Raw genomic sequence first — 15,824 nt, forward strand, 5'->3', positions numbered from 1 at the left:
TGGCCTCAAACGATCCTCCCTTTTCAGCCTCCCAAGTAGCTGAGACTACAGGCGCGCGCCACGATGCCCGCCTCATTTTTTTTTTTTTGCAGAGGTCTCGCTGTATTGCCCGGGCTGGTCTCGGAGGCAATCCTCCTGCCTCGGACCCCCCAAGTGCTGGGATTACACGGGTGAGCCACCGCGCCCGGCCCTTTTCAGTATATAGCCTCAGCACGGGGTTCTGAACACAGCAGGCTTTCATCCCATGATTTTTAAAAATAAAAATAAACTTTGGAAAGCCTCGTGTCACACGGTGAGCTGCAGATCTCAGGCAATCACGCAAACCGCCGGGCCTCGGATACCCTGCTGCAAAATGCACTGCCTGCCTCGGGGAAGCCTTATTTTCAATAACGCGCTGTGTCTACAAAAGCAGGGGTCCGTGTCTGTCCCCCTCCGGCACGTCTCGTCCCGACCCCGCACTCCTCCCAGCCACACCCCGACTGCGCCGTTGGCCCCGGTCCCTTGGGATTGCAGGCGTGGGAGCCTCGGCCCCGCGCGGCTCCCTCCCGGCTCCCCGCGTCCTCCTTCCTTCCTCGCCCGGACGGACGCACTTCCGGCGGATGTGGGGGGGGAGCGGCCCCCGGAAACGGAAGTGAGCGGCGGGGTCGACTGACGGTAACCTGGCTGAGGGCTGTTCGCAGAGCGGCTGAAGATGGTGAGTGAGTCCCGGGACGGCGCGAGTTCCAGGCGAGGCTCGGGACCGTGGCTCGGGAGACACAGGCCGTCCCCTCCCGGCCTGTCCCCGAGTGGCGGCGGCGGCGGCGGCGGCGTGGGGATGAGGCCGGCTTCGGCGCCATGATTGTCGAGTCACGGGGGTGGGGCGGGTCCGGCGAGCAGCGGTTCGGCCTCACCTGTTCCTCCTCCTCCTCGCTTTGCGGCCTCCCATCCCCGAGTCCCCAGCAGACCCAGACCCCTTTCCCGTGGTTGGCGCGAAACCAGGAGAGGCAAACCCGAAAGTGCAGCGCCGTGGGGGGTGGCGCCACCGATCCTGTCCCGGAGAGTAACCTCTGGGGGCCCGGAGCCTTCAGACTCCTCACCCCTCCTTGCAGCTGCCTGATCATCAGTTCACAGCCACAGGTCGCATTAACCTAACGCAGCCTTCCTCTGCAAACGTTTTTGAGAGCGTGTGTCGGAGGGGACAAAAGTCAGGCAGCTGCCATTCCCCGTTTGTCATTTTGTTAGCGCATCTCTCCCCTCTTCTCTCTTCCACCGGCTACCCTCACCCCGCTCTCCTTTTAACTTTTGGCATATCTAGGAAGGCTCGAGTCACCATTGCCCCAGACCCCCATAGCAGCGCTGCTGGAAAGCCACCCATCCAAATCTAGAAAGCGTCTGCTGGTAAATACTGTTCTTCATCATTGTGAAGAAGTTGTAGAAACACTCGCAAATGCAGCTGGTATTAGGTTTTCATGGATTTGCTTTTTTTCTCTCTCTCTCTGTGCTTCTTCGCTTTATTGGAAACATTAAGTCCTAATCTTAAGTTTTTACAAAGGAAATTGGAAACCTGACAGTTAATGGAAGAATTCAGAGATGAGAATTCTCCTGTGCTTTGTGCATAGAAGAAACTTTTTTTCTGTCATTTTACAGTAAGGCAATCTGGCAGGAGGACAGCATTCTTGTAGGAAAGTAACAGAAGATACATTTGGAAAGCTACAGTCATACAGCTCTACTGAAGGGCCTGAATGTATGGTGGTTTAAGTTACAATGTTTCAACTTTATGGTCATGGAGGATGGTGCAAGATCAGTACACATTCAGTGGAGGCCATACTTTTAAGTTCCGTTAGGGCCATCTGTTTTCACTTTCAGCACAGTATTCAGCAAATTACATGAAATATTCAGCACTTTTCAATCTAATAGACTTTGTATTGGATGGTTTTGCCCAACTATAGGCCAATGTAAGTGTTCTGAGCATTTTTAAGGTAGGCTAGGCTAAGGCCTGATGTTTGGTAGGATAGGTGTTAAATTATTTTTGACTTTTGATATTTTCAACTCACGGTGGGTTTGTTGAGTGCTAACCCCATCATAATTCAAGGAGCATGTGAAGTTCTGGAACGAGTCCCGCTACCTAATACAGATGAGTCAATAGGGCCAGAGAAGTTTTGTGCTTTGCAGGCAGTCACAAAGTAGGTTAGTGACAGTCCACATTAGATTCCTGATCCACCGTGACTTCCTGTATGTAGGAGAGTCAGAACCTGTTGTGCAGGTTCTTGAGTTCCTGAGGACTCTAGACCTTATTCTTCAGACATTGATGAACCACAAGAAGGTTTTATAGTAGTTTGGTGGGCGAGGTTGTGTGTTTTAGGAAAACTTTAATATGCAGAATTAGAAAATGGACGAATCTAAGGAACAAGGTCTACTAGAATGCTCTGAGACCCTGGGCTAGGGTGGTAGAGTGAAGAAACCCTGGAATAAAGTAGGTGCCCAAATAAAGTATACAAATGAATTAAATCAGTAAAAGTCTAGTTTTTTGGAGCATTTCTCCTAGAATAGGATTTGATACCAAACTACCTGTAGCTGTTTTAGACTTTTCTGCAGAATTGCCTGGATTCTGTGCTTGATCACCAAGTGATTTAAGGTTAGCATTTTGTGCTTTAGTTGTTGTAACTCTGTGTTTAATTTGCTTGTTTAATATATCTTCATCAGATGAAGCCCTGTGAGGTGTCTTCAGCACCCAGCAGAGTACCTGGCACATAATAGATACCTAAGAAGTATTTGGTGATTGCATGTTTTGTAGTAATAATGTGTAGGGTGACAGTACGTCAGTACCAGATGCACTGAGTCTTGTTTGTTTGTTTTATTGTACACTATCCCAATAAGATGCATTTCGGTTTTTTAGGTGGTGACCTCTTACAGAAACCGAACACTTTCTGAAATTCCCTTTTTTCCCTAGCTTCTGTGACCCCTTTTTGCTAGCTGTCCTGTCTGTTCTTAATTTCATTTTTTTTCTTGTTCTTAAGGAATAAGGCTTCTGACCTCAACTTTTCATTCTGTGTTAAGCATCCCAACTCTAGGGAGAGATCTTTCCAGTGAAAGCATATCTGATCATGCCATAACCCTCTCTATCAATTTCTGAATAAGCCCACATTTCTTTAGATATAAGACTTTTCACTTTTCCATTTTGCCAGCCTTTACTTCTGCCTCATGAGACATGCATTTAGCCAGTCTTCTCAAACTACTTGAAGCTTGTTCATTTATGTTTTCATACCTTTAGAGATGTTATTTCTGTTTTCCTGGAATGCCTTTTAGTCTGACAGCTTCTGGAATCCTTCCTATTCCCAAATTTGACATTACTTATTGTACCATGTATGTCCCTCTATCATGATGCTTAAGGCTTGCTGTGATCATCTAGTTTGTGGGTTCTTTAAGGTCAAAGATCTTATCTTCCTACTTAAATTGTTTTTTGTTTTTGTTTTTTACATAGGCATTTAGTACATGTGTTTAAGTTTTTTTGTATTGAATAATTTTTTAATTTGTGTTGTAGAACTCCAGAGGACTTGGATCTCAGCTGAGGGACAGTATTCCAGTTACTGAACTTTCAGCAAGTGGACCTTTTGAAAGTCATGATCTTCTTCGGAAAGGGTATTTGGGGAAGTTGTGACTTCAACTTTGATGGGATAAAATATCTCTGAATTATTTTTCATGGTATTCTTTAAGTATTTTGATAAGCTATACTTGCATATTTAATTTGGGAGATGACTAGTCATATACCTTACATGGGAGGGGGCAGGGGAAGAGGCTTAGTTGTTTTCTATAGTGGAAGCAGGATCTCAGCAGAGTTCCCAGGGTAGGGCATCCTTTTGTTAGAATGCCTGTTGTTTGACTTTATGGGATTCTGTTTTTTTTTTTTCCTTTTTGTTTTTTCCCTACTGATAACTTGATGAGCCATTTGCCTTCTTATCTTATTAACTATTGGAGTAATTCACTTTTCTTTGGAGGGCACTAGGACATAGCAGTGAAGAGGTTAGATTCTGGACTCAGGCTGCCTGGATTTGTGTCCTGGCTCTGCTGTTTACTATGCATGTTGCTTTGTGCTGTTTACTAGATGTGGGAATTGCTCTATGTCTCAGTGCTCTTATGTATAAAGTCAGGCTAATAGTCTGTATCTTAGTTTGAGGAATAAATGAGTTAATGCCTGAGAAATACTTGAAACAGTACCTGACATTAGAAGCACTCAGTAAGTGTTGGCTGCTATTGTGGGTTTTGTTTGTATGTCAGTTTCTTCCAGCTTTAGCAAACAGGTATGCCCTTTTCCGTGATTACCTTAATGTTTCTGAATGTTTGGCTCTTAGTTTCTGATAGTCCTTTCTCTTGGCATGGGACTTTTCTGCCTAATCAAATAAGGATATGCCTTTCCCCCAAAACCTTCTATTTTTTGAATTTTGTGTCTAATTTTAAAGTGTTTACTCTCATAATAAATGGTATTCTAATGATGGTATCTTGGGCACAGATATTCTCCCTCATTTTAGACTTTCAATTTTATAGTAAAAGATGCCGTATATAACCTGTGGAATTAGAGATAGAATTGACTTACTACAGTATTGTCAAATTCATTGACTAGGCAGTAACTAAGTCCTGATGATTTTTTTTTTCCCTCATGTGAAATCCTCCTTTTTCTTTTTTTCCTAATTGAACTGGAAGATTGTCATGAGCAGGACCATTTTCAAATCCCACTTCTTGGATAATTTTCTCTATAAAGACAATATTCAGTAAATGATTGTTCCAGAATTTCCAAGGTTCTTTCAGCTTTCAAATCCTGCTTTGGGCATTAAGACAGTCATCCTTATATACCTAGAGTGGTGTAGACCATTGGCCTGGTTCTAGCTGTGCATCTCCTAACAGTAAATGCTAAACATATTGTTAAACATGTTTATTAAAGGTAGATCGTATATGTGTTGAATGTGAAGGGAAGAGGCTTAGGTAGTTTATGTAGTGCAAGAAGCATTAGATTAATAGTAATGAACACTTGTGGAATTGCTTCTAGGTACTGGCATCATTTATTTAGTACCAGGTTTTGGAGGGTTCTTTATAGTGATTGAAGTCTTGACCACCAGTGTCATTGACGCTGAGTTGGAGTCTCACTCAGTCGCCCAGACTGGAGTGCAGAGGCTGCTTCTGGCCACTGCAGCCTCGACCTGCTGGGCTCCCATGATCCTTCCACCTCAGCCTTCCAAGTAACTGGAACTACAGGCACGCACTACCACGCCTGGCTAATTTTTTTGATTTATTGTAGAGATGAGGTCTCGCCAAGTTACCCAGGTGGGTCTCAAACCCGCAGACTCAGGCAATTCACTCATCTCGGCCTCCCAAAGCGTGGAATTACAGGCTAAGCCACCAAACCCGGCCGATGCATTCTTAAACAGTTATTATTTGCCTTTTTTTTTTTTCCACCTTTTGGTGTGTAGGTCTATGAATTTTTAGCACGTGTATCAATTCCTATAACTATCACCACAATCAGGCTACAGAACAATTTCTTCACTCCCCCAAAAACTCCCTCATGTCATCCAATTATAGTCACACCCTTAATGTGATTTTTGAACTGTTGATATTTAGTGATATTTGATCTCCCTTAAAAAATTTTTTTCAGTTTTTCTTGTGTGAAAAATGAACTTCTGCCTAGTCATCCTCTTGAGTTATCAGAAAAAAATGTAAGTATGTTACTGTGTCTTTATTTTTATCTTCTAGCAGAAAAGTACTTTTAGAAATATTGGTTTAATTTATTGAAACAATTCTTGTACTGAGGGTTTCACCATGAAGAATAGGAGACTTTATTTTCAATCTCCTTGTAGCATAGGCTTACAAATTATCATTATACTGCTCTAGTAAAGCTCATTTTTTACACAGCCTTTTCTGCCTTTTTTTTTTTTTTTTTTTGAGTTGGAGTCTCACTCTGTCGCCCGGACTGGAGTGCAGTGGCTCCTCCCAGCCACCGCAGTCTCGACCTGCTGGGCTCCGGCGATCCTTCTGCCTCAGCCTTCCGAGTAGCCGGAACTATAGGTGCGCGCTACCACACCCAGCTAGTTCTTGATTTATTGTAGAGATGAGGTCTCTCCCAGTTGCCCGGGTGGGTCTCAAACTCGCGGGCTCAGGCAGTCCACTCACCTCAGCCTCCCAAAGGCGTGGGATTACAGGCTGAGCCACCGAGCCCGGCTTCTGCCTTTTTTTAATCGACATCTCTAAAGGTTGGTTTGCTTCTCCATTCCTCTCATAATAATTTTCTCATTTGACAATCCTGTTTATTTTCTGTTTTTTTCTACCATTTTTGCTGTTGATCTTCATACCTCTAGCCTTGGCCTCTCTCTCAAGCCTTGCACTAGGGACATGTCCACTAGGCGCAGTAGGTACACAGGTGAACATGACATAAATCCCCATCCTTAAAGAACTTAAAATGTAATGGGAAAAGTGAGTAGGAGGAGGCGTCATAAAGAGGATCAAGGCTGGGACAATCACCTGTGCTTAGGGCTTTCGGAAGACTTTATGCAAGATGGGATGTTTGAACAGTTTTAGGCCAGTATTCACCAAATAAATAGGTGGGGAAAGATCGCTCCCAAAAGGAGATGGTATGTACAGATAGTCTGAAGGTGACCTAAGGAGTTCTTAAAGCAAGGAGATAAAGACTTCTCACTATGCAGGGAAGGTGGTGTGGTGTCATCAAGTAACAGAAAGCTGAACTGTTTTTTAATTTGTTGCTTTTGTCCTCTTCAATGAGGGATACGTCATTCTATAAGAAAGAGTAGAAGAGCTGCCTATAAATCTCAATACTTTGGGAAGCCGAGTCTTGAGGATCACTTGAGCCCAGGAGACCAGCCTAGGCAACAAAGCCAAACTTCATCTCTAAAAGGAAGTTTAAAACGAAATTTTAAGAAAAAGAGTAGAGCAGATAATGTAGTTATGAAATTAAAGTTTAAGATGAGAAAATAAAAGAGTTTATAGTTGCATTGAGTGCATTCAGATTTCAGGCTTAGAAGTTGACAGCTCCAAGTAGACTTAAAAGCATATGAGTTTGATTATAAAACTAAAGGTGATCATCTTTGAGAACTAATGGGAGAAATGAACATTTCCTGTAGACTGAAGATGGATAATTTTTCCACTTTCCTAAAAGAGGTCTAACTGAAAAATAAGATTGTAGTAACATTGGTCCCTGGCATTGTTTTTAAGTGGACTACTGAGTAGATGGCATTGAGCATTAATGAAGTAAGCAGTGATCACTAGCAGCTGAATGAGCTCATAGCAGATTAATCTTAGTTGACTCTTTTATTAAATTCCCAAATGGGTCAGTCAAGGGATCAAATTATCTGACAAGGGATAAGCTAGAGGAGGATCAAATGGTAGATTATGGGCTGAGTGAAAGTAGTGTAGGGTAAATTATGTTAGGTTGAGAACTCCCCAGAGAGTGGCGATTAAGGAATAGTCCATTTAGAGGGGCTTTTTTGGTAGGGATCTTGGACCTCTGCCTACAGTTTCTTAGGTGGTAAGGTGAACACTTAGGAAAGGTAAGCATTTGTCAAAGACTTGAGGTGGCCATAGAAAGCATATAAACTAGGTTTTTGAAATTCAGAGCTGGTAAGAATAATTTATTTTGATGAATAACTGAACTACATCATGATGACAAACCAAAAGTCTAGACCAAAATTCTAAGAAAATTATTTATAGAGGTGAGTGTGAAGTGTTACATTTGGGTTTAAAAAATGAATTATATACATTTAAGTGGGGTAAACCTGATTGGCTACGTAAAATTTGATGATTTTAATTGACTGTATACTCAGTATACATTAGCTGCTAAAAAGAATGACTAATGCAATCTTGGACTTTATTAATAATAAAATGAGGCTCAAATCAAGGGAGATTATATTCTCATTTTTCTGTGTATTAGTCTGGCCATTAGATTTGGATTATTGGTTTAGTTCTGAGCAATACCTGCTCAGAGAAACTGACAAATCTGACTAGAATGGTGAAGAATCCAAAAACTTCATCTTTTGAGACATGGCTTATATATTAGCTGCCCCTGTTCTTCCTCAGTCGCTTAACCAGGTATTGGAGTCTTTCTCTCTTAAAATTCTGTGGCACTTGTTGTCTATAATTCTTTTAGCAGGGGTCGTGTAGTTGAACTCCGTAGTCATCATACTTATTTGCTAAGAAAACTTGAGGCAAAATCTTAGTCTTCTTATCTGTAAAATGGACTTAGTCATAGCCCATCTCTTGGCATATTGCTGGCCTCGAGTAACTCTTCATGACAGTGATGACAGATGACTGTCATTATGTGCACCATTAGTTCTCAACTAGGAGAAGATTTGCTCTTCCTCCCATGGGGGGGGCAGTTGGTACTGTCTGAAGACATTTGTGGTTGTCACAAGTGATGTAGCAGGGTTGGTGGTAGGTGGGGGGTGGTTGATATTGGTGTCTCTCGGGTAGAGGCTGGAGATACTGCTGAACATCCTGCAAGTGCACAGGAAAATCCCTACAATGAAGAATTATCTGGCCCAAAATATCAGTGCCAGGAGTTGGGAAGCCCTGGTCTGTAATGCCTTCCCAGCTAGATTATAACCTTCCCTGGCGTAAACTGTTTTATTATGTTTTGCCACAGAGCCTGATTTTGCACCTGGTTGCTAATTTATATATTGATATATACTTGTAGTATTTTTTTTTTCTTCCTTTCTTTCTTTTTTTTTAAATTTCATTTTTTATTTGTAGGGACAAGATCTCGCTATGTTGCCCAGGCTGGTCTTGAACTCCTGGGCTCAAGTGATCCTGGGTTCTCACCTCTGCCTCCCAAAGTTCTGGGATTAGAGGCATAAGCCACCATGACTGGTTGATAATTACAGTTTTAATATCACATTACAGGAAGGGCATAGACATCAAAGTTTACATAAATTGACTATTTCTGCATAAAATTATATTTACTGCCAAGTGTGTTGGAATGCACCCATAGTCTCAGCTACTTGGGAAGCTGAGGCAGAGGATTGCTTGAGCCCAAGCTGTAGCGTGCAGTGTTTGTGCCTGTGAATAGCCACTGCACTCCAACCACATAGTGAGACCTGTACATCCAAAATGTAAGCAGTAATATTATCCTGGTAAAAGTACCCTCTATGCTGAACAAGATATAGACATATATGTCCTAAAACTTTTCAGAAGAAATTAGTAAAAGTACTTAGTTTGTCCTTTGGTTATGGATGTTAAAATTATTCTTCTAAGTATTGTGTCATACATGTATTACTGCTAACTGTTTTGAAAGCAGAGTATTGAGTGTAAAATTACATTGTCTTTTGTAGTTCCAACTCAACCAAGATAAAATGAATTTTTCCACACTGAGAAACATTCAAGGTCTATTTGCTCCACTGAAGTTACAAATGGAATTCAAGGCAGTGCAGCAGGTAAGTTTCAGGATCTCTTGTGTGAGCATCGATGTCCGTCATGAAGTGCTTCTGTTTTCATAACAGCTGTTTAAACCTACCTTCTCTACTCTCTTACAGCCTTTTCTACTTTCCCCCTTTTTAGGACATGACCTTGATTCCATATGGGAAAAGAAGTCATTAAATGGGAAACTTTCCAAATACAGGCTCAGTGTCTGAAAACTTACCTGCATCTACTTGCGTATTTTTCAGTTTTTTTGTGGGTTACGTTGAATTTGAGATGCCTCTAGGAATAGTGGAGGTATCGAGTATGCAATTTGTATACAGTGGGGTACACCTGTTGCTAAGGATTAAGTACTTGGAGAATGGCCTTCCAAGTACATAAGAACTGTCCTCCCACTTGTGCTCTGGGTTCTGTTCCATCACACTACTTCAGGAAATTCCCATTATCAGCGATCCTTTCTGTGCTGTATCTTTAACCTCTCTACTTCCTCTCTTCCAGCAGTAGCATTTTAGATATTTGCCTTTTAAAACAAAGCAAAACAATATCGTATCCATTCCAAATCCCTTTATAATAACTTCTCTCTCACTGAGTGTGCTTTTGCAAGTTGAACTTCCTGAAAAGTTGCCCGCACTTGCTTTACATGCCTCCTCTACCTCCTGTTCACTTAACCCGCTGTAATCTGTTTGCCAGCCCCCCAGCGAAACTGCTTCTCTCAGTGTGGACGTCTTCCCCCTCACTTCACTTGCTCTCTCAGTAGCATTTGACAGTAATGGCGCCTTCCTTTGTCCCTTGGCTTGTAGAAGACCGCACTTTCCTGCTGTCCTCCTCCTCTCTGAACTCCTGTTTCTGGTGTCTCTGCGGGTTCCACTTGTTTTGGTGTTGTCTGAAAACGCCAGTTCTGTTAGTACTCCATCTCCAGTCCTTTTCTCACCCTGTTCCTAGCTGTTCCTAGGCTTTAGTCATCAGTTATGTGCTGCTGACTCCTAAGTTAGAATTCTCGGATCTGTCAGCCTACAAGCTTTTCCGTCTAGAATCCCACAGACACCTCCACTTTACGTGTACAGGTGCAGAATGGCTCATTAGTCCTCACATCCTCCTTATCACAGATGAGCATTAGCCTTGGTTATCTCACTCAGCACCTCGTCCCATCCCCTTCCCCCTCCGCCAGATTATCCAGTCTGTTACTGGCTCTTCTCACCATTGCTTCTGTGTTGGTTCTGGCCCCTGCCATGCTTTGTCTGTGTTACTGCAACACTCACCCTGCTGCTTCTTCAGCCCTTGCCAGAATAATCTTTGTAAAACACAAATTTGATCATGTTGCTTCCCTTACTGCCCTCAGAATGAGGCTCAGCTTCTTAACCTGGCTTGTTCATGAATGGTCTTCATGCTTCCCACCATGCCTTCCTAAATGACTTGCAGTGCCCTAACTAATGGTGTTATTTCACTGTTGGACTTTTGCACAAGTTTTTCCTGTTAGTGTGGATTCCTTTTCCTTACTTAGCTAAAATTGTCTTTTGTAATGAATTCTATTAATACCTGCGGTTATTTTTGGCTAAGTCATTCTGGGAGCTACTTTGAGCACTTCTTTCCAAGAATAAAGCTCTAAAAAGAGCATGGTTGTAAATTAGCATAACCAGAGTCTGAATCTTGGTTCTTCCTTCTACTCTTCTTAAAAACTTGAGTAAGTTAGAGATATTTCTGAATCTCAGATTTTTTCTTTGTTTTTAATGTGAAATGGAGAGAGCAGTAAGAACAGAGAAGGGTTATTCTGAAGATTAAGTGAAATAACATGTTTGGCACAAAATTGTTAGCTTTCCCTTTTATTTTCCTGTTATTCAGATTTTAACTACATGTTGCTCAGCTTGTGGGCTTAAGTTTTTAATACAATTTAGTCAAAGAAATCTTTGCCCAGAATTCTAACCCTTTTTCCCTACTCCCTAGTCTTCTGCAGTTCTTACTTTTGTGGGTGTTTGACAGTTGCCTGCTCATTCCTGCTTTTGATTTCCTTCTCAGGGCTCTACCTCTGATCTAACTACCAGGCCCCTTGCTGTCTAGTTTAATTTACAAGCTACTATTTCTGTTTTTTCCCTTCCTCCTCTTTCCTTCCTGTTTCCTGTTTTGTTTTTTTTTTTAAGTTTGACAAGCTAGAGAATTTTCTCACACTAAAGATTTAAGTAATTCTATAGGCCATTAGTAATTGAAAATAATATCTTTAGTCTGGATACATTTTTTAGGAAAATCTGAGCATTAACTGCCTCCTTAGCTTCTAAAAGTATCATCATTTTAAAGATACTAGTATCATCTAGTCACTGACCACCTGTTACTGTTTTGGTAGTCTTTCGGCAATATCTAAAATTACCTGCATTTGCTGGGTGTAGTGATGCGAGTCTGTAATCTCAGCTTGGGAGGCTGAGAGAAGAGGATCACTTGACCCCAGAAGTTTGAAACCAGCCTGGACAACATAATGAGACCCTATCTCAAAATAATAATGAAATTACATCTGCATTGACTTTAGTAAGAACTACTGGATAACTAACAGAACAGAAAAACTGAAAATGTGGTTGGCTACAATAGTTTGGAGTACCAACTATGTGCCAATGACTGTATTACATATACTTTACACCACACCATGCTACAGTTTTCAGAGAAAAGTGATATTATCCTATTTCACAAATGAGGAAACTGAGCCTGAGATGGGTCAGATAACTTGCACAGAGCCATTTGATTGGTGGGTGATAAAGTTAGAAGTTGAACTTAGATCATTCAGCCTCCTCAGCCTGTATTTTCTTCACCATACTTAGGAGTCAGTCTACTGAATATGCATTTAATACTTGGAAGAAAAGAGATCATGAAAGTTTGTAACAGAATAGGATTTTTAAAGGCTCCACAAATGCCTTTGTTCTGCATTTCTGGTTATCATTACTGTTTGACCTTATATTTGTACTATGAGCAGTAACAACAACATAGAAAATGAAGTCATCTGTTTACTAAGTAGAATAATGCTCTTACTGAGTTGGAATTTTTTCAGGAATTGGATCATCCTTCATGGATCAGGAATGAGGCATGGTATTAGGTGCTGGGATTATGCATTCATTACATGGCATGTGCTGTAGGCCAAGCAGAGCCTCAAACTTGATGGGATATCAAGTGTTAATAATAGCTATCATTTCAGTGTCTTCACATATTCTGAGTAAAGCTGAGGAATTTTTAGAGACAGGATTCATATCTAAAATATGAACTGGTGCTTTTGTCCATTGGTTAAATTGATTATTTTACTTAGTTTTGTGATTTTTTTTTCAAATGAAGAATGAAGACCATGAAATTAGATTATATGTTCTTTCTTTTTCCCCTCTGGGTTTTTTCTAATCTTGTCCTTTTATACTTTTCCTAAAGGTTCAGCGTCTTCCATTTCTTTCAAGCTCAAATCTTTCACTGGATATCTTGAAGGGTAATGATGAGACGATTGGATTTGAAGATATTCTTAATGGTAAGTGTCATTCAGTACCTTTGTATGGAGCCCCTGGAATATACAAGACGACAGCAGCAAACAGGACAGACAGAATTGTCATCTTCATGGAACTTGGGTTCACTTGTGTTTATTTACTTCAGTAAGACAGAATGTAATGGTAATGACTGTTCTGTAACTGTTTTTAGGTGGAATTCTAAGGCTGTGATCATTTCAGTTGAGTAGTTGTCCTCCATCCATGTCCCGAGCACCAAGTCTAATGCAGTATCCTAGGGAGACTTACAGACAGTGGTAGCTGACTCTGCATTCACAGCGTTTGTGGGATGTGACGAGTATTGCTTTTGTTGGTTGGGTTTTTTGTTGTTGTGCGTGTGTGTGTGTGTGTGTTTGTATGACTGGTGTTTTAAATGACTGGAACAAATAAGAGAAATCTTTCTTTAAAAAGTTGTGTCCCCAAAAGGTAATTATTGTATGTCTATAGATGATTAGTAGGAAAGAAGAATCTGTCATTTTAAACAAAACTCCCTGAATAATTATACTTATATATGAGATAGATGACTTTTACATAAGAACAGTACATGTAGCATCCTCTATTTTTCTTGTCCTAAGGAAGATAAAAATAATCCTGTTCAGTGCTGCCTTTTCTTAATATGCTCAGCAGTGCAGAAGAAGCAGAGGCACCCAACAGGATTAAGTTGTGTTAGTTGTGCTAGACATCCGGTAAGAAGATGCTGTGGACATAACAGGTGGCTAGTGGACACCCCTCTGAGAATCTTCCCTGGAGGGACTTCTTGAATGCAGGAAGAGCTGAGATTCTTAAGTGTTTACACTGAACTGAGACCTCATTTAAAATGATAGTTCAGGTCTATGGACTTTATTAATTAGTTATAAAATGCATTCATTTACAAATCTGCTTCTGTAATTCTGTGTAAAGAAAGGGAGCGGGACTTATTGAACATCTTTTCAGTCAACATCGATTCTGTGTCAGGCACTGGGCTAGGCTCTGAATATGCAGTGGTGAACAAATAACTATGCTTTTTTTTTTTCTGAGTTGGAGTCTCACTGTGTCACCCAGGCTGGAGTGCAGTGGCACACTCATGGCCACCTCAGTGTTGACTTGCTAGTCTCTGGCGATCCTTCCACCTCAACCTTCCAAGTAGCCAGAACTACAGACGCGTGCTACCACATCTGGCTAATTTTTTGATTTATTGTAGAGACGAGATCTCGCCAAGTTGCCCAGGCTGGTCTTGAACCCACAGGCTCAGGCAATCCACTCGACTTGGCCTCCTAAAATGCTGGGATTACAGGCTGTGCCACCGAGCCCAGCCTCATCTGTGCTTTCTAAAGGGGGAGGTAAACATGAGGCAGATAAAGCACAAACACATAATCATAAATTGTGATAAATTCTAGGAATAAGAAGGGTGCTGGGTCAGGGGAGGCAAATGCCTCTGGGAATATGATATGGCAGTTGACTCCTGAGAGAAATGGGAGCTGGTTGAGCTGCACGTAGAGGGGAGAAGGTTTTGGGTGGAGAAGACTGGGCTCAGGGTCTGTCACCTAGGAGCGGCTGAAGAACTCTAGGGGGGGTTTGAGTTTTTCTCTACTCACAGGCTAATCCGCTAGCCTACCATGGTTTTGTGGCTGCTGGCAGAAGACACAGACTCCTGGAGGACATTGTCTTACTCCAGCAATAGCAACCAGTGTCAGCATGTTTTGGGGCTCCTGGAGCCACTTCCCAGGGGGCAGCAAGAAGTGGGTTGGGTGATGCCCACACATATGGTGCACTTTGTTACAGGAGAGGAGCTCCAAGTTCAGGGCACCGCAGTCTTAGAGCTGGCAGTGAGCCTGCTGTCCTGTGCTTCTCCGTCTCCTTGGAAAGACAGGCCAAGACAAAGACAGTTTTTAATTTCTTTTTCTTTTAAAATCAGTTACATTGAGATGTAAATGACATACAATATAGCATACTCACTTTTAAGTTAAGTTCTGTGAGTTTCAAGAAATGCACGCAACTAAGTCACCTCAGCCAAGATACAGAATGTTTTTATCACCCCAGAAGTTCCCTTGGTCCTTTGCAGTCACTCCCCCACCCTAACCTCAGGCAGTCACTGCTCTGTTTTCTGTCACTTTTGCAACAGAAACTTTACATTGGTTTTGCGGGTTCTAGATTTTCATGTAAGTGGAATCCTTGACTTTATCTTTTTTGTGAAAAATTTTTCAACTGTTTTTGTTTGTTTTCAGATCCGTCACAAAGTGAAGTAATGGGAGAACCACACATGATGGTGGAATATAAACTTGGTTTACTGTAACACGGTGTGCTCTTCATGGAACGAGGGCTGGATCTTGTTCATAATCGTCTTTTTACTTTAATTTGATGTACACAACATTAAAAGTACTGACACATGAGAGTTTCTGCTCAAGTAGTATTAGTGATCATTTACAGTTATTTAGGTCTCTGTTTATGGCCATGTGATAGTTGAAAGCACTAAAGGGTGATGATTTCTAAAGCCCCTAATTTATATTAAAATAATAGCCTTCTATGTCTAAAAAATGTTGCTCATAAATATTATAAAATGGTTCACAGGTTCCAGTTCAACCTATTTTCTAGATATTCTGTAAATTTGATTTTGAATAACCATATCAGTATTTGAGTCTATAAACGTTGTAGTGATATCTTTCAGAATAAACATTTTAAACTGATTTCAGTGGCAACATTTCTAATTCAGTACACTATAAAATATTTATGCTTTATCTTATTTTAGTATAGTTCATTGATACTCAGAATAAGATTTCAGGCTGGGTGTGGTGGCTCATACCTGTAATCCCAGCACTTTGGGAGGCGGAGGCTAGAGGATTGCCTGAGCCCAGGGGTTCAAGACCAGCCTGGGCAACTGGGCGAGACCTCATCTCCACAGTAAATAAAAAAAAAATTAGCCGGGTGTGGTGGCGTGAGCCTGTAGTCTTTGCTACT

General features: G+C 41.5%; 1 protein-coding gene across 1 annotated transcript; it reads left to right on the top strand.

Moving 5' to 3' along the window:
• The first annotated feature begins 506 nt into the window (after positions 1-506).
• Positions 507-15,553, top strand: POMP (proteasome maturation protein). The gene is made up of 6 exons (XM_008069442.1): positions 507-694; positions 3,521-3,618; positions 5,624-5,684; positions 9,306-9,407; positions 12,784-12,877; positions 15,095-15,553. The coding sequence occupies exons 1-6, from the start codon at positions 692-694 to the stop codon at positions 15,160-15,162; spliced, it is 426 nt and encodes a 141-aa protein (XP_008067633.1). The 5' UTR covers positions 507-691; the 3' UTR covers positions 15,163-15,553.
• The last annotated feature ends 271 nt before the right edge of the window (positions 15,554-15,824 follow it).

Source organism: Carlito syrichta, unplaced genomic scaffold (genome assembly GCF_000164805.1).
Source record: "Carlito syrichta isolate Samal-C Ts95f unplaced genomic scaffold, Tarsius_syrichta-2.0.1 Scaffold312037, whole genome shotgun sequence".
Lineage (NCBI taxonomy): Eukaryota > Metazoa > Chordata > Mammalia > Primates > Tarsiidae > Carlito > Carlito syrichta.